At 28.9% G+C, this 25513-nt stretch overlaps 1 protein-coding gene across 7 annotated transcripts in view; it reads left to right on the plus strand.

The window, feature by feature from the left end:
• The window catches only part of LOC111677032 (dopamine D2-like receptor), a 92927-nt gene extending 74805 nt beyond the window's left edge, over positions 1-18122 (plus strand). Inside the window, exons 5-12 of one of the 7 annotated variants that reach the window (XM_046946607.1) lie at positions 4606-4715; positions 5776-6028; positions 9872-10173; positions 10656-10717; positions 10769-10889; positions 11839-11973; positions 12572-12675; positions 17512-18122. In XM_046946607.1, the coding sequence (XP_046802563.1) occupies positions 4606-4715; positions 5776-6028; positions 9872-10173; positions 10656-10717; positions 10769-10889; positions 11839-11973; positions 12572-12675; positions 17512-17723 (1299 nt within the window). In that variant the 3' untranslated portion in view covers positions 17724-18122. Of the gene's footprint in view, positions 1-4605; positions 4716-5775; positions 6029-9871; positions 10174-10655; positions 10890-11838; positions 11974-12571; positions 12676-17511 lie in introns of all 7 variants that reach the window. The other 6 variants (XM_046946608.1, XM_046946609.1, XM_046946602.1 and 3 more) reach the window with 6 other exon arrangements.
• The last annotated feature ends 7391 nt before the right edge of the window (positions 18123-25513 follow it).

The following is a 25513-nucleotide window of genomic DNA, read 5'->3' on the forward strand; positions in this document are numbered from 1 at the left end:
ATTGGTATACTTTAAGGTGGGTATAGGACGAATATTTTTGTATGTTACTAACATCAGCACACACCCAATATACCCTCCCCACTAAAGTGGTGTAGGGTATAATTAGTTAAAGCTGTGGTAAACTGTTGTCAGTTCTTTCAACGTTGTCAGTAAAATGTTCCGAAAATGCCTAACAGTCATCTGAACTTACAATTTTTCTTTTGCAAAGTTGTTAAAAAAAGCTTTACTGACAATATTGCAAGACAAAATTTGTAAGTTGACATTGTTGTTTGACATTTTTAGCACATTTTACTATCAATGTTGTAAGGTCTAACAACCGTGTATACATAACATTAGGAGTTGTACTGTAACTGTCGGTATTTTGTGTGTAGAACTAAACTACATTTTAACTCCCTTTTTGTAAGCACTTATTTAAGTAGTTATTTGTAAGCGGGCGAGTAAGGTAATAGTAAAAACAGTTTTTAATAGTTTTTAATTCATTACTATAATTATATGCAAGAAAACAAATAATTATTAATAACTGGCAACACTGTTAATACGGATACGGATTTAAATATATACATAGATGTATTAGTTGTGTGTATGTCGACAGACTTGAAATATTCGCTTGAGGTATTTGTAAGTATGGTCTAGGTTAAGGATTTACCTTTTGAGCTTTGCCAATGTTCATAGTTATAGAAGTACTTCAACAAGGCCAACACCTACTTACGTATACAAATATACTATGTACATACATATGTACATATTTACTGTCAGACACAGATATGTATGTATTTATTTTATGGGTAAAAACCATGAAAAGAGAAAAAAACACGCACATTTCTAACAGAAAAAAAACGTCGAGAAGCAAAAGGTGCTAAAGTAAAAGCAACAAATAACAACTTACACGAAAACTTTCTTAACTTAATTAGTTGTTTTTGTAGAGTTTTTTTTCACAAAACTTATATATGTATATTCAAGCACACATACGAAAATTGTAGTTATAATAATACTTTTTTATTAGGATGGTATTATTTTGTATGCAATTTTATACACCATTCTAAAACAACCCAGGAAAAACTTTACTTGCACAATAAGTAGGCCAGTAATATTGGAACAAAATGGAAGTGCTTAGTTTTTTCGAAAATATATACCCTGTGACGATGTTAGCGAATTGTAATGAACTTTCCTATTCGACTTTTTTTCGAATAACCGTAAAACATTTGTATTGACATATGATATGTGTTTGAATAAAAAAATCTCTGATTTAAAGAATACATTCTACATATCTCTTGCAGCATGTGTAGATAATTTTTCCGTTATATTCCCAAAGAGATTTATTAGAAAAACGTTTTATATTGTAGCTGGAAGGAAGAGCGAAACAAAAATGTACATATACAAAAGTGGCAATAAAACAAGTATCATCATTAATGGCATAAACTTCGTACGTAGAATTCATTAACGAGAAAAAGAACAAAGTGATAAAAAGTCACTATTTTCATTTCCATCATGGTTATGAAGTTTTCCCTTTTTGTTTGACAAGACAAGCACAATTAAAAAAGTGCATTATACGACTGAATTTTAAGCAGACAAATTTAATTATCCGCCATTCAACAGATTTTCCAAGTAAAATGATACAGTACCATTAAAAAGCAGAGTTAATTGTAAAAAATGTCAATTACGTTTTTGGGAAAAAATTTATAACTTTTTTTGCATTATCATCATTTTGTTTGGTAAAGAGTTTGTGCATTGTACCTATATAACCACATACTTTTTAATATCTATTACTTGCCATCTGAAGTACTTTTAAGTATTTAGTGGAGTTGAAAATAGGGAAGTGTTAACGCATACATTTTAATTCCTTCTTTATAAGAATTTATTAAACTAGTTATTCGTAAGCGAGCGTTGTAAGTATTTTCTTCCAATGTCATCAACGTGTTAAAACAATGAGTTAAAATTCTATTGAAATTCTCATTACTTTTCAATTGTATAATTCACAATCGATGTTGTATCGTTGAATGTCATAGAAAATTTGCAAATAAAATTTTTTGAAACAAAAACAAACCAATAATAAAAAATTACGATATACTACTATACAAACGTACAACACCGATTGTGAATTGGACAAATGTAAGTTTTTGCTGGGTTTATGATAATAAAACAGGCTTAAGTGTATAGGAATTTTTAAACTTGTATATGAATAGAGTTTAAGGTAATGATTTTCTTTTACCTCAGAATGAAAAATATTTTTAAATTTTTATAACCGCTTGTATTCAATCCCTTCGTTACTCTGATGTCTATTCCGTCATTTGTTATTGTATTAAATTTTTTTATTCTTTGCTTAATGAGCTCATACAAAAAAAAATCGAAAACATAATCATCATTACGTTCTTTTATTTCAATTATTATATATATATTATATTCTTATATAAATAATTAAAAACGGATTTCATTTGGGAATTATAAAATCAAATGTAGAATGGAAAAAAACGTGGGATAATAGGATTATAAAAATAGCATTTCTGCGTTATTCTAATGAATAGCCATTTGTGGTAAATGTCATCTAAAAAATGTGGTTAAATAGGAAGTAGTAGTAAATCTGTCCTTAAAAAGTAGATTTGCTTTCTATGAGTCGTAATGAAATTCAGTGACTGGAGCCACGACAAAGGATAGAATGGACAAGTACGACATCTAAGCAAAACTGTAAGCTTTCTATTGCAGACTATAGTATACATTTGTTGTACTTTATGAAGGTGCACCAGGAGTCTAGAAAACTTAAGCAAGCATTGTTGTAATGTAACTTAGAAATGAATATAGAAAATTAAAGTATAACGATTTAGAGAGCTGTAAAGACGACAGATACATTTTCAACATTCTCTAGAAAGAAACAAGATGAAATTAAGGATACCACCTTAAGAGTTAGTCATACATTTTACTTACAGTATATAACTACTATATAATTATACAACTTAATCAAATATATTCCACCCAGTAAAGAGATCTGGATTTTTATGTTGAGTTTAGTTTCTTGGTCTACATCAGATTTATTAAATGCCTTTAATTTAAACTATAACAACTATATGCTTCGAAATTAGTAGAAATTATTGGTTCCTGACTATTTATACCATACAGCATTATAACGGGGAGGTTATTGTATATTGCTGCTGATGTCTGTAATACCAATCGGCTCAGAATCACTTTCAAAGTTGATTTAGCTATGTCCGTCTATCCTTCGGTCTATCTGTGTTTATATGTAAACCTCGCAATTGTGAATATAATTTGAACATTGGTACATACCCTTATTTTGTTCTAATGACTATCGGCTTTTAAAATCGGTCCACTTTTTTCTCCCAACCACATAATAGGGCTAGTTTCTGAGCAAAATCTCGCAAAACTGAGTTTTATAAAAGTCCGATTTTCGCAATAATTAGATCTAATTTTTCCCTAGCTCCTATACAAACTGCCTCTTCAGAAAATGACTTGAAAGTCAAAATTAATATATAAACACTAACATCACTTATCTTCATAAATAACTTTAAATAAGACGAAAATGCCCATATTAAAATAATTAAGGATAGGCCCATATTTACCCTTACCCCCATATAAAAGCTCTTATACAAAATCAGTTTTTTCTCAAAAATATTTAAAATTATTTTGGAAGCAAATTAAATGCTTTATTATTAAAATAAAATCCACATTTTTAACATACTTTTTGGTGTAGGATATCATATGTTCAACCATAATCGACTATATATTCTTTTCTTTTTATGTTAACCGTTTTATTTATGAAAATTGCTTTAAAATAAAATATAAGAAAATATTTCAAATAATTACCAAAGTAATAAAATGGGAAATATTTTAAACAAAATTTTAATAAATACCACTAGTATTTTTATGAAACAAATACCAACACAATGCATCAACATATATTTTTCATATCAACTTATTTCATTTTATAAGTAGAGTTTTCCCTTACCCAGCTAGCATTTGGAAGATTGTTGGATGATTAATCAGTAAACTGAGTCATTTTTGACTCCTTTTGATGACCTAAAAGTGATTAATAAGTTGAGCGCTTAAAAAATGACACGTAAATGATTCCCATATATGATTGAAATCAGAATATTTGAAAAACAATAACAAAATGTATTGCAATCATAAATTGATCATTCTGGTGTTTGAAATATGATTGTTTAAAAATTTAGTTTATAGTTAAATTTCGCGGAGTCGGAAGATCAAAAACTGTTTTCTGTTGTATTGTATTTGGCTGTAACAAACATAAAAATTACTCAGAAAAGACTCAAAAATTACTATAATATGACTCGGAAATAACTCAAAAACGATCAGTTCTTTGGCTCATTAATGACTCAAAACAGATTAAAAAATTAGTCATAATTGATCAGAAGTGGGCCTCATTTAGAAGAGTCGTGGATAGGGTCATACATGACTCGAATGTGATCAAAATTTAAAAAAATGCTAGCTGGGATTACATATATGTAGTGTTATTCAGTGAGTGTTGTATCTGAACAACACACATGCATAAATATGTATAAGTGATAAATTAAAATATTTTCTGATATTTTATTTGTTTAATTTTTTGTAATTTTTTCTCTTGTTACTATTTTCCAGGTAAACGTTACATGGAGCTTACCATACTTTGCGTGTGATTTTTATATAGCCATGGATGTGATATGTTCCACTTCATCGATTTTTAATTTAGTTGCAATATCAGTAGACAGGTATGTATGTATGTAGGTTCACCACGTCCATGTTCATTATATTTTTTCATACTTAGTTATTTATTTATTTATTCAGTCAGTCTTGGTGAATAAACATTTAAATGCGTCTGTTTGTATGAGCGTGATTGTGTGGATGCTAGAAAATAAAGAAAATAATATGTGTATGTACTTGTAAATAAATATTTACACATTTATGCATAAAATAAAAAAATTGAACAAAAATGAAAACCCACATTAACATACAAACAATCATACAACTGCAAGTACAGTGAGTTGTAAAATCAAGGAATATTTTCAACTTAAGCAAGAGTTTGTAACAGATCTGGTAAAACATTTTCCATATCAATAGTATTCTAGAATGAACTAATTTTTATTGAACTTGAATATTTACTTCATTGAAAATAATTCATGCTTATCTTTATGAAAAAAACGTAATTACTTGTTTCGTAATATTTACGAAAATTTCTTATATAATACCAAACATAATTTAATCAGATTTTTTTCTAATCTCACGAAATTGCGAAAAAAATATTTGGTATATTTTACGAAACAATTTCATACAATGTACGATTTTTTTCCTATATATTATTCATGGACAATTTTCAGTGTTTTCTGACCGCTTATCCGAACATGATCGACGAATTGATATGTAATGTACGGAACTTAGAAAGTTCATCAGTAAAACTTGTACAATTTCTAACAAGGTGTATCGTTCGCCTGCTAAGCTTGTATAATCAAATACCAATTGTCTTATTCAATACACTTTTGTCACTTACTGTATAAAATTAATATTATTATTTTTTTTTTTGTTATTACACAATGTATTTTATGACAAGATACAAAAACACAAATAGACATGCATTACTTACATAACAACGACATGAAACTGATGAACGAGAAATTGTTTAAGCATTTGTATGTACTAGTGTTTATACAAAAATAATTTCCACTTATTTCATATTTTTTTACAAACTGTCACCTTTTATTTGTAAAATTTTCATGTACATGTAAAATATGTATGATTGTGTAATTGTGTTTTTGTGTTTTATTTATTTGACAGATATATCGCTGTGACACAACCAATAAAATATGCCAAACACCGGAATAGTCGACGTGTTTGCTTAACCATCGTCATAGTGTGGGCAATATCAGGCGCCATTGGTGCACCCATAGTTTTAGGTCTCAACAATACACCAGATCGTGATCCCAGTCTGTGTATGTTTTATAATACAGACTTTATAGTCTATTCATCGTTAATATCATTCTACATACCCTGCATAATCATGGTGTTTTTATATTGGAGTATATTTAAAGTAAGTATGAGTGTGTGTAGGATGTGCTGACATCACCACCACCATTATAACCACCAATCATCCTTACTTGTTACAATCTATCTATATTTTTTCTTTATATTATTCTGTATTGTTGAGATGTATATAGTGTAGTTGATATTATAGAAAGGAAGTCAAATGAAAATTAGTTTTTGCACATATTTGTATTGTTAGTAAATTAGGCAAATTGTTGCTTTTATACTCAGGTTCAATTTATTTATTTTGTTGTTATTGTTGAGTTTTATTTAGCTATTATTGACTATCGTAAATATTGTAACAATTGCTGGCAAAGTCATAGTAATAAGATTAACACAGCAACAGAAACAGCAACATCATCATGGTAACAATTCTGTTGACATAAACCACATTAACACACAGTTATATAGATAGATTGTAGCTGTGCTGCCTCCTCTTTGTAACTATGTATATTGTTATAACATTAACATACATACATTGCCTGATATACATAAAAACATACACTGGATTGGATTGTAGTCGATGTTGCATGATAATCTAATGTTTGCATAACTTGTAAGTGCGTCCTTATAACCTTATGCCTGCCAGTCAGTCTGATTACGCAGACCAACAATGATTCATTTGGGGTACAGATTACGAAAACCGAAATTAAAAAGTCGTATCTTCCACCAATTTTTCACGTTTTGATATTACATTTAGTCCTCGTCTCCCAAACATTCAATTTTGTCATTAATATTTTTAGATTAAAAAGAAAGAAATGATGTTTGTAACACCCAGAAATATTGGTATTACATCTACCTTAAAGTGTACCAATCGGCTCAGAATCACTTTCGGAGTGGGCTTAGCTATGCCCGTCCATCTGTGTGTCCATGTAAAGCCTGGATAATTTGAAAATTGTACATTCTCATCTTTTGACTCAATGACAAACGCTTTTGAAAATGATTGAAATCGGTTCATAATTTCGCCAAGCCCCCATATAGTAAAAAAGTGGCACATGAATAGTAAAAACATTTATCTCATAATTATGTAATAATTTGTAATGATCAAGCCTCGTTTGACCCTTTGACTTGAGGTCAAAATTCACGCACTTACTTAAATTCTACATAAATAATTTTAACGTAGTAATAAATTTCTCTACCAAAATGTATAAGGATAGGCCCATATCTACCCCTACCCCGTGTAGATATATATAATTCTTTAAAACAATATGAAAAAAATTCCACAATCAGGCTAAAAACAAATTATTTTTTAATTGTAACATATCCACTGGAAATATAATTTGATTTTAGAACACCTTAAATGAAACTTGATGAAAATGTATATAATAGACTAATAGTTATAATAATATCAAAGAAATCCATCGTTACCCTTAAATGTAAATCTATTTTTGAAATTATATAAAATGTCTTAAATATATTTAAACTAAATATTCAATATCATTTTATAAGTGATAGAGAAATTCTTAAATGAGCTACAGTTTCACCATTCAAAAATCGATTCAGATAGGTTTTAAATGTTGTTTCAAGCCCTCATTTCGTTGACCTGTGTTATTATTTTTTGGGTGTGTTGAAAAGTTTATTTAAAATAATCGCCCAAAATGCTGATATTGAAGCGGGGATTATACGTTTTAGCTGACGGTATGTGGGTTAATATCAAAACTAATGCTAACTGATGTGTTGAAAATCAAAACGCAAATAACACCGCAATTTGCTATTGTCACACAAATCTGTTTAAACGTAAATTTATGTGCAACCCAATGCGAAAACCACAAAACCCTAATAATGTAAATATTTTAGATTTAAAACTACGTTAAAAGAGATTAGGCATTATAAAAGAGATTAGACAAATAATAAAAAATAGTAGTATATACAAGACTATAGAATATATTTTAGACTAGACTATAGACTAGACTAGACTATAGACTAAACTATAGACTAGACTATAGACTATAGACTAGACTATATACTATAGACTAGACTATATACTAGACTATAGACTAGACTATAGACTAGACTATAGACTTGACTATAGACTAGACTATAGACTAGACTATAGACTAGACTATAGACTAGACTATAGACTAGACTATAGACTAGACTATAGACTAGACTATAGACTAGACTATAGACTAGACTATAGACTAGACTGTAGACTAGACTATAGACTAAACTATAGACTAGACTATAGACAAGACTATAGACTAAACTATAGACTAGACTATAGACTAGACTTTAGACTAGACTATAGACTAGACTTTAGACTAGACTATAGACTAAACTATAGACTGGACTATAGACTAAACTATAGACTAGATGTTAGACTAGACTATAAAATAGACTATAAACTTTACCAAAGACTAGAATATAAACTAAAATATAGACTATACTATATACTAGAATATAGAGTACTATATACTAGAATAGACGTGACTGTATTGTTCTCATTTTCCATGCCTGTTATGTTTAGTATATTTACCTCTTAAAAATTCAAAACCAAATTCTACTGCCTATAAATTATGTTTACATAACAAAACTGACTGGATTTAAAAATTATAGTCGTAAATGTACGTATATATTTTGTAGATCTAAACAAACTCTTAATTACAAATTATATTGAATTCAGTTAAAACAACAATAAAATTTATCAGTAACAGTTGTTTAATTCACAATCAAGTTGTATATTGTACCTACTAAAGCGTAGTAACAGTGATTGTGAACAGATCTTTTGCAGCAAGTCATAAGTTTATGTTCTCAAGGAAAAAAAAACAATCAAAACAAATCCACATTACAATATCAAAAGATAAAAAATCAAAAAATATTAAATTAATAAAACATGCGAAATAAACCAAATTAATTTCTTTGAATTTTCAATTCTCTTATTTTTTTTATTCCACATTTTAAATTAATAAACTGTTTTTAATAAAATTTTAGTTTTTTGTTTTTGTAATCAGCTGTTTGTTTTTGATTTCAGTGTTACCACTTTATCGTTTGTATTTTGGTTTATATGTTGAAATAAACAATTGGCAACACTAAAATTTCTTACAACATTCAAAAAACATATGAAAAATTGTCGTATTAGTTGTATAGAGCTTTTGCATAGAAAATACCAACAACATTGTTATGACTATTTTAGCAGCTGCTGACATACAACGCATACAGCGCTACAACATCAATTGTGAATTGAACAAGTATTATTCTCTGTATACAAAAACATTTTAATAAAGTTTTATATTTATCAATTCATTTAAAAACGAGTAAATGCAACCTTAGAAAGCAAAACATACAGCAATACCCCCAAAGCATCTGGTTTACGAATGCAGTAAAAGTGGAGCAATTTAGAAGTTTTCTTAAAAATAACAGGAAATTTAAGAGTTGTTCTTCTATAACATTTATATTTTTAAAAACAACGTGTATAGAATTTAATATAAATTGGTTTATATTAAATGCTTTCTAACAAATGATTCCACTAAAACTCTATAAGAAGATTCAGTGACGTCGTTAATGTAATAGTTCTGCTGATGTGGAATTTTTTTCTAGGAAAAACAATGTTCGCTCTTTTGGTATTAGGTCATTCTATACATGTAAATTTCTTAACCATTTTACCATATAATAATAGCTTTCTCCACTATGGAGCGATATATGGTAGATTATGTCCCTCTAAACTTTCTTACTACCTTGTTATTTGGATACGAGTGTACTTTTTTGGCAGGAAGTGTTTTTTTTTTTTTTGAAATCAGGCTTTCGAATATTTACAACATACACTGAAAAAAAAAAAACAAAAAGTCTCATGTATTTCTTTTTTTAAAATATATATAAATTTCAATTTTCTTTTGTCAATGAATTCTTTTAGGCCTTGCGTAGTCGTGCCCGTAAACAACGTGCTGCACGAAAACCTCACATTTCTGAGCTGACGGGCGGAAGTGTAATTGAAAATATTGCACAAACACGAAGATTAGCGGAAACTGCATTGGATAGCAGTAGGCAGGGTGGTGTACGAATAATGCCTGATGAACCGGCAACGAATACAGGTTCAGGTTCAAATGAGGAAGAGGATGAAAACGCCATATCGCCTGACATTGATGATTGCCATGTGATTGTCAATGACAAATCCACCGAATTTATGCTTGCCACCGTTGTGGAGGAGACGGGAAAGTAAGTTGCTTTTTATTAATACTTTATACACGCGCAAACATTTATTTGCATGTGCGTGTCTAAACGCATGTATGTGTGTGGATATGTTTGTGTGTGCACGTGAATGTATGAGTGTATTTTTGCACGAGAATTCAATTGAAATAGTGCAGATGATGATGAATGTCTATTTATTTGGTTTGTAACTTGTAGGTTATTGAATTGTTGTTTAGTGTATATGAACACAAATAGGAATATACAACTACAAAAACATTGAAATAAATATATATTTAATTTTTATTTATATTTTTTCGTGTATTTCCGTTTCCTTTTCGTTTTTATTTTCACTTTAATTTTGTGCATTTATCCATGATGTCATGATGACTGCTTGTTTACTTGAATGACTCGATATTTTTTGTCGTTCAATGATGATGACGATGACGATGTGTTGTGGATGACGATTATGATGATTGTAATGATGACTTTTTGTGTTGGCCCTTGTATTGGCGGTGCAGTGTTGTGGCCCAAATAACATCCCAACCACAACTAATGGTAGCGGATTCAAATGGTAATCATGATTCTGGTTATGCACCATCAAACGTTGACGATGTCCTTGCAGGAATCGCGGATGACTCATCACCTCCAGATAGTCCGGTGGCTAGTGGGACCCTTCAACGATCGGCCATTAGTAGTAGGCGTAATACGGGAGATGTCTCACCAAAAAGGGAACATGCTTTAAGGTATGTTTTTTGTGTGTTCTTTTTTTTATTTTATTAATGTTTAATCTGAGATGGTAGACAATACACTTGTGAATTCTCTAAAAATGTTGGTTTAAACTGCATGCTACTCTTTGCCATATGCAGATTCCCGTTGCCTTGTAAAAGTAAATTAATTTAAAATTTTTGGAAATTAAAACAATATTTACTACACATGGTTATTTTATAATCTAGACAACTTTTACGATATTTTTCTAACGAAAGTAGTAAAACTTCTTGATTTTCTAGAGATTACTAAAAATATATATGTTCCCGCTAAACTGTGATTGTCTCACAGAGTTTTACAGAGAACCAAATTATCGAATATGATATTTATTAGTTGTTAATTAAAATGGCTTCTTTTATAAAATTTATGTACTAAATGTTAATCTGTTAATTATCTTTTGTCTTAAAAGATACCACTTGAATTTATTCGTATTAGTTAATATCCTGTAATCTTTGATGGAAAAAATTAAAGAAAAGGAAAAAGTGTTTTAATTAATCCTCCCTCTTTTATAAACCAACAACTCAAAAATAAGTTGTGTAGATTTAACAAATAGGTAATAATTTGAAATCTTATCAAGTTGCAGACTGATAAGAATTCTTCCAGTTAATTTCTTATTACATGTGGTGGTACTGTGACAGCGGTAGCGCTGGTAGCAGTGAAACACAACATCCTTAGAATTTCACTTATTTCGCGTAATTAAATTTGCTTACCACAACAATTATTTCGCATTAAGTTTAAACCAAACAGAAAATGTAACGACTTTTAGTGGGTGTACTATGTTCATTCGTATGGGTATTTTACTTTAATTCATTTTTTTGCTTTTTATTTTCTTATGTGAATAATGAACGTGTTTTAGTTAAAAATTTCTTGCCTGAGTATTTAATGAATTTTATATAATTTCGTTGTTGTTTTTTGTTATTTTTACAGTGCTGCCATGAAACCGTTATCTTTTATGCGGTGCGGTGTACAGGAAGCCATGACGCTGGCACGCAACGATTCCACCCTATCAACAACATCGAAAACATCCTCGCGCAAGGATAAGAAAAATACTCAGGCATCCAGGTAATAAGAAAAAAGTAAAGAAAACAAGAAACAGAAACAAAAATAAATGTTTCCTAAAAAAATCCAACTGAAATGAAAAAATTATAATAATAATTGTATGAATGTATGTCTATGTGGTTGTGTTTGAATTGAAAACTGTGGCTGTGTAACTATCGTTACATATACGCTTTAGTGTCGCTGATGAGGGTTAAGAAATAGGCATGAATGATGATAATGAGAGTGGTATGGGTAATATACAAATCCATCTTAACCGCTTGTCATCATCATGTCTTTTGTGTTACTACTTACCCCGCCTCTACAAACGACAAGAAACATCCAACTACAACAATACAGTTCGTTCTATTTTTAAAAGATTAAAATTTTTATATGATCTTTAGTATTTTAAAAAATTTGTGTCTAATTTTCATGTGTTTTTTTCTTTGTGTGTTCTTTCTGATTTCATTTTTGCTTATCTTCTCATTTTTCTTCTACCGAAAATAATCTATTTGACTTTGACATTAAATACGCTGCCGCCTTTTTTCAACATTCCTGACATCTCTTTATGAATGACTTGGTCCCGGGTATTCAAAAACGACATCTACACAAAAAATTAATAAAGCAGATTTACGATATATAAGGTACATAAAGCATCAAAAAAGAAACGTGAAAAAACATCAGCCAAAAAGGAAAGAAAAGCAACAAAAACACTGGCAATTGTTTTGGGTAAGTTCTAATGACAATACTTGTTTATGTATTTTTTGGTAGCTTTGCGGATGTTATGTGAAAATACGAGGGTTATATGAGATATATTAGCTGAATTTAAAACGGTGTGAAAGTTTTGTCGTTAAATAGATTCCTTTATATGGTACTAGCTACATCCAGTGTGCTTTGCTGCTCTAAAAACAATATAAATAAAAACCCACTTTTTAATTTATATGGAAGGTTTGCCCATCCCCCCTTTGTGCTGATCCGCTGTTGCTACGAAAGCCACTCCAAACAAATATGAAGCTCATAAATTTCATCAGATATACTAATTTAAGATTTTATTTATATGGGAGGTGATTATGAGCAGTTTTTTCACACGTTAGTTGGTAATCGGTTATCATGATCAACCTCAGTACTGGTAAATAGCGAAGTAATTTTGATTTGTCAAAAACATCAATTTAACACACATAAGGCTCGTGATGCAAAACTTGATGAATTTTTTCTCCGTTCATCTGGAGCGAGAAGTGTAATTCGGTTGTTAAATTGATTCTTTTAAATCGTTGCAAGAAACATCCACATTAATTTTTTAACCACCCTCGCTAATGCTCATTCATACAAGCTCTTCCCAAGGAAACCAAATCTTCTAAGAAATGAGTAATTGTATTTTTTTCTAAAAAGGAAATTAAAGTTGAAGTTGAAATGTAACAAGAAATCTAAAATGAAAAGGACAAAAGACTGAATCAAAAAATTAATGTGTGTTTGTTTGTTTGGACTTTATAGACAGGTAAACGGCATTGTCTTTCTATATATCTGGAAGAAGCTATAGACTACTTTCCCATACAAAATAAAAGCCGCTTATTTTGAAAGTGCAAAAGCTACATGAAGATTAAATCGATAGTGGGAGTGACACTTCCTATATGAAGAAAAAATTAAACTGAGAAAACATTACAGTTACGGTAATAACTTTTTTCGAAGACACTTTAGTTTCAACATGAATAGATGTGCAACCAACAAAGGGGGCGTGGCCTCTCCATCTCAGAAATAATTAAAACTATAATCTAAAATTTTGCACAAACAGCTTTGACATTAATGTGAACATTAGGGTAATAAATTGGCAGACTTAAATTAAGTACAAATTCAATTAGAGCTAGAATCCTCAAATTTTCCAAATTCAATTCACATCTCTAAGATGAGTTAAATGCGCAAATTCGTATAACTGTGAAACTGTCAGAGCTAGAATCTTGAAACAATCGTTATATAAGCTTTTTATATATAATAATTTTAGGGTAGCAAAGCACACTGGGCATAGCTAGTAGATTATAAGGTTAAGCTACGTTAGGTGAAGCGATGTTTTGAAGTGTCAAGAAATTGGAAAAAATTTAAAGAGAAACGAAATGAAAGTTCTTTATTGCATGTTGACACTTGACGATAACACCATTACGAGATGACAATATAAATTATTAATTGTTTTATTTTTTATTGTTATTATTATTATTATTATTTTTTGTCAACTTTCAAATAGATTTAATGGGATATTTAAACTTCCGTTGGCATGACAATGCTATGCTTAAGTGCCTGAAAATGGAATTTATAAAGAAGAGAAAATAGGATTTCTTTGTGAATATTTATTTGAAATTTAAATTCAGTACACATTTGCTAGATAATATTGTTGTTTTAGTTGTTGCTGTCGTTACCTAGCAGACAATTATTAACTTAAATATGGGATTTTATGTGTCTCGATGTGAAAGCCTATTTCGTCCACAATGTTGAAGGAATATTATGTTAATAAGATAAATTTAATAGGTACAATTTTAAAGTCAGTTAGATTTTGTCCTTAAAGTAGTTGATATTTATTACAGGGAGTTTGTTCAGAAAAAGTTCTTGCTGTTCTTGTTGTTGTTGGTGGTGTTTTGCATAATATTTTCACCTCAATTAGGAATATTACAAGCTAAACTGAAAACGATAACGTAAAATGTTTTTTAAGTGGATTAGAGAAAAGTGTTTTTAGGGGATTTAGATTTCATCAAATTGTTTTAAAACTATTTAAATTTATTCGGGTCATAAAACAGTGATTGTAAGAAAAGTGGGATACTTACTTATTATTCATATGTATATACGTAAGAACATATTATAAAAAAAAATAATCCTTAGACTTTAGTCTATAGACTAGCTTGTAGATAAGTCTGTAAACAATGACCTAGATTAAAAATGTTAAAACCTTGAAAATAAAATAGTGTTTTATTCGAGCTTTTTGATTGCAATTAAAACTTCTATGGAAATTTCTTTAAGAGTTGTTTAAAATTATATGCGTTTAAACTAGATCAAAGTTAATATACCCAGCAAAAACTCACATTAAAAGGTAGGGGTTTCAAATGTTTCAAATAGTTGAATAAGTAATTTTGTTTTTGAGAAAAATAATTCACATTGTCGACTAGTTTAAAAATTTATATTTTCCCAGGAAAAATTTTAGAACTTGTTCTAAAAACTACTAGTTCTAAAACGAGTGAAAACAGAATCACTTCTGATTCTTAAACAACAGCTTAGGAACTAGAAGTGTCGCCATTACTTCTGGAACCTGTTCTTTAGAATATTGTAGTGGTTCTTAAATACTTCTAAATAGTTTTTAAGGAACTAGTTCTTTGAAACTAGTTATACATTGCTACTACACTAGTTCAATGGAACGCGTACTAGTTCCGAAACAACTTCTTGGAATCAATTGAAAAAAATGTCAAAAAATTAAAAATTTGAAAACTTATTTTTATCGAAATAGAAAACGCGTTCATATGTATATTTTTGAATTCCGCTGAACTACAAGATATTAATGAGCTCACTAATTCAATCGTACCGAGAGAAGGGAAAGTTAGCTGCTTGTAACGTATATCCTTACAAAAAATATTTCAAAAGATTAGAGGTGCGGAAGAATTATATTAAATTGTACGTAAGATATGTATATGTAAATAACATTTGTACAATAGTAAATAACATTGGTACAATAGTAAAAATTCCTCAACGGTTTCGAAAAATTGCTCCTTATCTTAGTAATTTGAAACAAAAACGCTAAAAAAGAAATATTTGTTTATGCGTTCTCCACAGCTTCCCTAGAACTAGTTCCGAGGTTGAAAAATTCAAACAAAAATCATTGATTAAAGAACTAGTTCCAGAAGCATTCCAAAAAACGAGTGTCGACTCCATAAGGCTTCCTCAGAACCAGTTCCGAAGGTGACAATTTCAAAAATCATTGGTCTCAACGCCAAACTAAGGAGTGAGATCGAAAAATTCTTAACATACATATATGTTTATAAAAAAGAAACCACTAAACTTACAGCTTTATTTTTTTTTATTTGATTGGAATTATTATTACAATTTACAAAAAAAAAATATTTTTATAGTTTTAATCACTAGTGATGAAATTTTGAACCCTTTTCGGAAACCCTTCCATTAACGTTTTTATAGTGCTTTCTGTCACTTTGCTCGAACATGTAGTCCATCTCCGTTTAAAATCTACCACACTTTTGGACACCTTTTTTGTACTCTTCAATTCTCTTTTAACAAGAGCCCAATATCTCTCCACTGGCCTTAGCTCCGGGCAGTTTGGAGGATTTGCCTCTCTTGGTACAAATACCACATTATTGTTCTTGTACCACTCAAGGGCTTGTTTACCATAGTGACAGGATGCCAAGTCAGGCCAAAAATAAGTGGACACATTATGAAGTCTTATGAATGGAAGCAGCCGTTTTTGTAAACATTCCTTGATGTAAATTTCGGTATTTATAGAGCCCGTTGTAACAAATGATTGGCTTCTTTTGTCGCAACTGCATATTGCTTGCCATACTAAGAACTTTCTGGGAAATTTTGTCTGCTTTTGGGTCCTAAACTTTTCTTCAACATTCCCTCGAGCATCAGCAACATAAAACTCTTGACCTGGAAGTTGGAAGTTTAACTTTTCGTACCAAATAGTCCGAGCACTGAGCTAACCGGGCTGCTTTCCTACCGGATGTGTTGGGAGCTCTTTTGAAAATGCGTTCTATTTTTTTGGACTATTCCTTCTACCTGAACCAGGTTTTCTATCAACTGACAAGTTCTCCCGGTACTGATTAATAACATTGGAAACAGTTTGACGGCAGACCTTTGTATGCTTGGTCAACTTTTTGTAAGACCAAGTTGGGTTTAGTTGAAAATATTTAATAATTTCAGTGCGCACATTTTTCTGGTCATTCATTTTAATCAGATTAACAAAAAAATTAATATAATTGACATTACACATAATAACTAACATGTTTTTCAAATGTAACTTGATCAAAAAAAATCAAATAATACTTTGGTTGAAAAATGTAATGAAAAACGTGTGTTAAGAATTTTTCGATCTCACTCCTTAGAACGAGTTCAGGCTAAAATCATATGTTCTAGAACTAGTTGTAGAACTATTACAATTTTTCCTGGGTTGTTTTATTTTTTGTAAAAAAAATACATTCGAAAACAAAATTTCAAGGCTGAAACGTGAGTCCTAACTTATAGTTGTTTGTAAGTAATTACTAAACTCCTTCTAAGTATTAAATATAATACGTAGTAGCCATTAAAATGTAAGTACTTCAGTAAGATTTGCTAGGTATAACCAGTTAAAGTTCGGCAATGACTTGTAATACATTATACTTTTCAACGACTATTATATATAGTCAGCATTATAAGGACTTAATTAACTAGTTATGTTTGTAAGCGAGTTTGGTAAATACTTGCCTTTAATTTCATAAATGTTTTAAAATAATGTTTTTAAAAACGAGTTTTTAGTACTTTCACTTCAAAGTTTAACAAATTTCAATGTTTAAGTTACATTATTTTATTCATTCTCCTCTACAGGTGTATTTCTTTTCTGTTGGCTGCCATTTTTCTCCTGCAACATTATGGATGCAATGTGTTCAAAATTCGACAAGGATTGTAGTCCGGGTATAACGGCCTTCATATTCACCACTTGGCTAGGTTACATCAATAGTTTTGTGAATCCCGTCATTTATACCATCTTTAATCCGGAGTTTCGTAAGGCTTTTAAGAAAATCATGCATATAGGGTGATTAAAATTCGAAACAATGTCATCAACATGGAGGACGAACAATAATACACCTTACCATAAAAACCATACTTTACGTTCTCAACTACAAATCGATATCGAATCATGGCCTATTTCTAAGGTACATTTATTTAATTTAAAATATTTATTATAAATTTAGTCTGCTCTTACTTTGCTGTGCAACTTTATTTTCGGTTCTTATTTTCTATTTGTATTAGAAAATATAGTCAAAAGACATGCAAAATGTACAATATAATTTGTAAAAAAGAAATAAAATTATACTAAATGATGATTGCATTCAAATTCAAAATTGAATGCAATTTATAGTCCGTTAAAGAAAAAAAAAAAAAAAAATATGGTAATTGTGCCAAACTCTAATGTTCAAACAAAATAATAATTATAATGAAATAATGTATAAAGAATTATTAACTTTTTTATAACATCTTAGTGAAAATAAAGAAAATCTAAAAAAGTAATCAATAGTTTATAGAAAAACATATGAATTTGTATACAAATATTTATAAAATGAATTCATAAAAGTTGGAAAACTAAACTTAAAATTTTTTGTATATGTATTATTTGAGCATACTTTAGGGGTTAAAGATTTCTATAAGAAATTCGAAACCTACAAAGTAGGCTAAATACAAACTGTGAGTCCCCTAATTATACTAAATACTAAAATGTAAACTACTGCTAACATAAACAAATTATGAGAGAGAAACTATATTATATTTTTTTATTTAAATTTTTATTCAGTGAGGGAGTTGTGAATAAACTTTTTTTAAACAGGCTTGAAACAGGGGAATATATTATTTTTAATTTATATTAGTAGCTACAGCAGAGAAAAAAGGGAAAATATATTTCTTCTTTTTCCAATTGCAAATATATAGTTTCTTCAATTTATTAAGCAAAACCCTTAAAGTATGCTTTAAAAATGTTTTATCCCATTGGAAGGACCATAGATTGCAAATACTTATAAAATTTATTATTTCATACACATAAATTACAGTTTTCTTTTCTAAATTTAATTTTACGATATAAGTAAATAATGCTGGTTTGGTTATTCGATGGCAATATAAATTTATACATATCATTTGACCCAACGTAAGTCATTTATGATCTTAATAAATAATCAAATATTCGTAAATGAAAATAAGTGTAAAAACAAAACCAACGATTGATTTATCATATCTAAATAATTGAACTATTTATGATTTTATTATGATTATTTATTGAATTTTTTCTATTCAATACATATAAAGTATTTATTTATACACTCACTTTTAATATGATAATATTGGAAAAATAATATTGTATTTTATTATGTTCGTAGACTGATGACAGCACAATTTGTTGTTAATATGAATATTTGTTGTTGTCATTATTTACATAATTTTTTTTTAATTTTGGCTGGTAATATGATGAAAATTGTTAAAAAAGTAAAGTCGTGTTAGTTTTAAATATACGAATATCAAGAATGTTTTTACAAAAAAAATCCAAATTTTGCAATTTCAAAGATACCCAGCAAAAACTTGCAATTGTAACCACTTGCTAATTAACATACCTTCCAATGACTACTACATATCGTTCTGATTAGATAGAAGTAATAACGTCTTATTAATAATGTGTTACATAAATACCTCCTAATTCATTAATCAACTTCGCGTAATGATATTAAACATGTATATGTTTTTCCACACGGTTCACATTAACTGATTTTTCTAATTATTAATATAGTATCATTTGTATTACCATATATTTCAACTTACAATAAGTCTTGTTTTAATGTAACCTTAATATTTTCGAACATTTTTGAATAGAGACTGAGGTTTAGTTTAAAAGGGTTGCATACTACAAAAAGTATACATCCACTTGGAGACCCAAGAGAATCCATTGTGATTCCCTTTAATAAGTAAAACCGAACCGGATAGCCGAAGAGTGTAAGTGTGAAAATTAAAGAATACCTATCCTATTAGAAAAAGAACGTTGATAGTATGGATAGGCCAAGTAGTCAATGCTTTCCACTGACAAAATCAAAAATGTCGCCTAAACAACACCCTACTACATCCCCCAAATTATCATGAAATGTTTATTCTAGCCATTTCCGCCACAGACTCTGTGCACCAGGACTATCGTACAAAATACGCACCCTACAAAACTCCTGTGTGCACAAGACCCAATTTCCCTTTTTGTATGATTTTCTCAAGCAGATTTGTATTATGAATAGTGTATTTAGTTTGTGTTTCAAGGCTCGAATCTTCCAAAATTTTTTTTATACCCTTCACCTTCGTGAGAAGGGTATATATAAGTTTGTCATTCCGTTTGTAATTTCTATAATATAATTTTCCGACTTTATAAAGTATATATATTCTGGATCCTTATAGATAGCGGAGTCGATTAAGCCTTGTCCGTCCGTCTGTCTGTTAAAATTAGTTTTGGAGGACCCCAGATATCGGCGAGACCCGAATCTTCATTAATTCTGTTAGACATGCTTTCGAGAAGATCGCTATTTAAAAACAGCAAAATCGGTCGTTAAATAACGGAGATATGAGCAAAAATCCGAGACAGCCTTTTTTGTGTAATGTAGTCGGGAAAAAAATTATAAAACTAATATGTTTAAAATACACTATGGTGAAGGGTATATATAATTCGGCACGGCCGAATATAGCACTCTTACTTGTTCATTATTGTATTATCAGTGTAAAAAAGAAGCGCTTGAGAAAGGTTATTTCTATTCCATGTGATTATTGGATAGATTTTCTTAAGCGGATATTCCTTATGAATGGTGAAGACATCGAGTTTTTACTGTTCCGTGTTATCATATTCCTTATGGATGGAGATTTTAGGTTTGGGTTGGTTAATATAAAATCTAAGGAAGATGTCAAACTCGCTGTAATACTTTGCGAAATATTAAATCTCTCAATGTACAATAACTTGCAAAACAACTTCTGAAGAACTATACAGTTACAAACTTATCCCTTTCGTCGCATATAAGCTGAGTAAGGCTCATTTAAAAAAAAATCTTAGAAGGACGACAAACCTGCTCTTATACTTAACAAAATATTAAATCTTTCTATATATATTAGAAACCTATAGAAAAACTTGTGAAGAACCATACTGTAACAAAAATATATCTTTCGATTGCAAATTGTATAAGAAAAATTATTTGGCTGTAAATACCTAAAGTAGAGATTTACATCGGATTAGATTCTGGCAAGTTCTTAGTGGATTTATTTATTGAAATTTTGCATGAAATGAAATTGAGATATGCGTTCAAGGGAAGAACGAGGGCCACATATTCGACATCCATTATAATAATAGATTTTTAGAAATTTATGACATCTAGTGTCAAATGAAGGACAAGGACTACTTTTCTCAAGAGAATGTCAAAAGGCATTCGGAATGGATTTTTGTTCATTTCATCAGAAAATTAAAGGATTATGTACGTACATCACTGCAATATTTGGTCTTCCTTGCCTTAAGAACGTTAGAGGCAAGTGTAAAAGTATGGAAAGCTCTTTGTTCAGATTAGATTAGATACTTTACCAATCAATCATATTTAAAAACAACGTATTTGATCCGTTAGCCATTATTAGAGTTTTATAAAGTTACATAAAAATTACGACTTTTGTAGGTTTTCTTGTATTAAAAATTCGATGAATTTTATTTTACACAACTGTATAAACACTAAACGATATCAAATAATATGAATTTTTAAAAAAAGTTTTTCAAACTTAAAAGAGTGAGTGTATAAAGAAAAGCTAAAAATTTAATAATAACTATTAAACTTTTACTATTTGATTTATATTTTGTTGTTTATTTTAATAATATTGAGACAATGTAGGAAAAAGGAAAAGAAAACTTTTAAAAATCTCTGCATTAAAAAAAAAAACTATATTATTTTAATAATAAAAAAGGAAAAAAAATGATGAAAGTTTAACAATGTATGTGCATCATAATTAAATCATCGTCAGCGTCATCATCATTATTTTCCACATGATGCATAGAAGAGAGAGAGTGAGATAAAAAAGAAAAAATTATTTTTATGAAATTGACAGAAGATTGAGTAAGAAAAATCTTTCTCAATTTCAGGAAAATGTTTAAACAACGTAAACAGCAACAACTTAAACCTAAGAACCACAAACATTTTAATGAGCCCCATGCAGAGATTTTAATAGAATTTTCTTTTCTAGTTTTTTTTTCTCAAACAATCCCCACGCCCTCCTCTGATTTATAACTAAAAGAAAATAAAGCGAAAAAAGTGTAAATTATAAAATATAAAATTAAAGGAAGATTTTGTAAATAATAGAATATTAAATATTGCAAACACATACACGGATACTTTAACACAAACACAATTACACACACACACATACTGTAGAGTAGTAGATTTAAAAATACGAAAATTGTAAAAAAACTAATAAACTTAAGTGTACAAATAAATAAATTTAATAATAATTTAGTTAAATGGGACTTATTAGGACAAACTAGAATAACAACAACATAAATAATCATTATAAAACATATTTAAAAATTAAGAAAAACTAAAAAAAAATATAGGAAATTACTCTCTAGTTTAATTATATGAATGAAATAATAAATCAATATAATTAATCAAAAGTTAAAAACACTCATACTTATATCAGGGTATATTTAAATAAAGAAATAAATTATATATAGAAAAATTAATATAAACTAAAAACAAAATAGTATAAATTAAAAAAACAAACAAAAATTAAACTAAATTTAAATTAAGTTAAATTAAGTTGTATGTAAGCAAATAATATTTAAAATAATTTAGTTTCTTAATATAATTAAGAATTTAAACAAAAAACAACTACAGATTCATTGCTAATATACACACGCACACAATGTCACAATGATAATACACAAACATACAAACAAAACTTTTTTAACTTTCTTGATTTTATTTTTTTGTAATAACCGTCCTATAAATATACAAAAAAAACCATTTCTATTTTTTAAAAATTCTAAATACAAAACAAAAGAATAGAGAAAACAAGTAAAAAGTATAATCGGTCGTGGCCGACTATACATACTATACAGCTTGAGTATCTTTAAAAAAAATATTTATTTTTCATAAAAAAACTTTTATGTTGAATTTAACCTTAATTCCAAAGTATTTAAACAATTTATTGATGAAAAACTAATTTTCTAAATGGGGCTTTATATAGAAGTATAGGTACAACATGGGCCGATCCTCATAAAATTTTTAAAAAGTATATATTTAACTGATTGATAAGTAAATTTTGGACATTTAAGACATTTTTTGAAGGGTGTTTATATGTGAGCTAGGGTCAAATAAGAGACGATTACGAAAATCTGCAGTGTCATTTATAAATATATGAAACTTGTTTGTGCTAATTTTTGCACAGATTACTTATAATATTTTTGACCTATTTATCACATAACCATTTTCAATAGGCTTCGTCCGGAGGTGTAGGACCAACATTTTTTTGGAGTTACAAACATCATGCGCCACTTAAATAATCTAACGAAATCCGTCGAGATTCGTTTGTCCGTTTTTCAGTTGTAAAAAGTTAAAATTTAGTCTTCCAGAAAGTTTTTTACTACATTTTTCTATTGCAGACCTTTCATGCACAGTAATATGCTGAGTTTATTAAAATCATTCCATTTAAAATTGTCAATACTATGAAAATACTTTAATTTGATAAACCGGAAAAAAATAGAATACTCCGCACATGCGTGTAAAAAGTAATCCGCAAAGGACCAGGACTGGTATAAAAGTAATCCAAAAACATGTTTCATTTAACGTTGCGATATCGGCGTAATCAATAAATGTATCTACTTCCATAATATATTCAAAGGGCGTAGTTCTGGGATTACTTTTGCGCATCATGTACCTTAGATCAGATAGAGTAGACCAAATATGTTCCGGCTTATATGTCGGAACATATTTGGTCATATATAACCAAGAATAGTAGTGTACAGACTACTGTTGTATAGTCGGTAGATTGTCTATATATTAATTCTCATTGAGTTTATACTAGATAATAATATACTAGATTTCTACATCTTCTCAAAAGTTACTGAATTTTTTTATTCCAAATGATATAGACATCAGAGATATTTTCGGAATAAACCATTTAATATCAGCTGTGCTCAATTATGGACCGAGCTGTACATAAAAAGTAAAACAAAAGCAAATCCGAAGAAATGTAACTACTCTACATTGTGCTTTTATCACTCCAAAGACACATGGACGTAACTTCTACGAATCGGACACTCTCATCAAGGTTCTAGCCAACAATTCATAATTCAAAGAGGCCTTATGGGATTCTATTACCCATGGTTTTGCGTTCATCAGATTAACTACATATTTTCCTTTAAAGCTAATACATTCACACTATGGATGCCGAATACTCCCAAGTGGTCTGGTAACTATATGATGTAAACTTTACTTTTGGGATAGTATTTCTTACAATACAATTCGGTCTTAGATTAAAATTTATCACCTGATATCGTTAAGTAATGTTGACGCCATATTTATTCTAATCCTGTTCTGGGCCTTCAATATAGAATCCAGCGTCACTGTGTCACCCAATTTAGAGTCATCCGTTTAGCAACGAAATCTCCAATTTTCCGATGGACCCGTTCATTTTATTTGAGATTAGTGTTTCAAAGTTTTCGACGTATTCTTGGTACGCGATCAGACAATTACGAAGATTGTCTACAGCCTTCCATACAGCTGATGTTAGTTATAGTTAGTCCAGATAATTATGCTTTATTTTATCAGAACTTCTGCTGGGAATTTCCCACTTCCCATCTGACAGACTAAGAGATAACCAGCAATTAGTCAGCAAATTTACAAATTTAATAAAACTATTTTTATAATCTTTGAGGTTTCTATTACTTAGTTTATATATTTCTTTTGTTTCCAGCATTTACTGCCTGTAGTATTTGTTACACGCTTCTTGATTTCCATACAGTTTTTTTTTTTTTTTTTTTTTTGTATTAAGTATGATAAATTTGAGATTTAATTTTCTTGATTTTTTACGAAAAATATTCTTGTATTCCAAATAAAAAATATAATTTTTTTACAAAATGAACTTAATATTTTCTAATAAACGTTTATACATTACATGACAATATTTGCTTGAAACACACTTTTCAAAAATTGCAAATAAATCCTTTTTAATTTTCTGGCATTAAGTACATATTATGGTTTTGTTATACAAATTAATAAACAAATAAATTTCTTTAAAAAGATAATGTAATGTGAGAAATAATAAAAATAAAATTAAAAATATAATATAAATTAAAAAAAAAACAAATACAATAAATAATATTAAATATAAAAAATAAAATAAACATCAATAAACTCATAAATAATAGTATAGAAATAAATTTAATTAACAATTAGTTAAGTTCTTCCAAAACATAAAACGCTTATTAATCATTAATAATAACAATTAATTATTTATCTTAATTACGAATTGTATATAATAAATAAAACAAAATAATACTGTTAAATTTTATATAGTTTTTTAATTAATTTTATTTTAAATATGAGTAAAAGGATACAAAATTATATTTATTATTTTTCATATTTTCTTTAACTCAATCATACAAAAAGTACCTTGTTTTTTTGTCCATGTAGAAAAAACTTAAAATTAAAAGAAAATATCCATCAATGTTATTTAGATTAAGCTAAAGAAACCAAAAATTAAGAAAATAAAATTATATTTAGAAAATATTCTAATAAATACACTCAAACACATCACACTAATATATAAACAAATTATTAATAAA

This window comes from Lucilia cuprina, chromosome 3 (genome assembly GCF_022045245.1).
Source record: "Lucilia cuprina isolate Lc7/37 chromosome 3, ASM2204524v1, whole genome shotgun sequence".
NCBI lineage: Eukaryota > Metazoa > Arthropoda > Insecta > Diptera > Calliphoridae > Lucilia > Lucilia cuprina.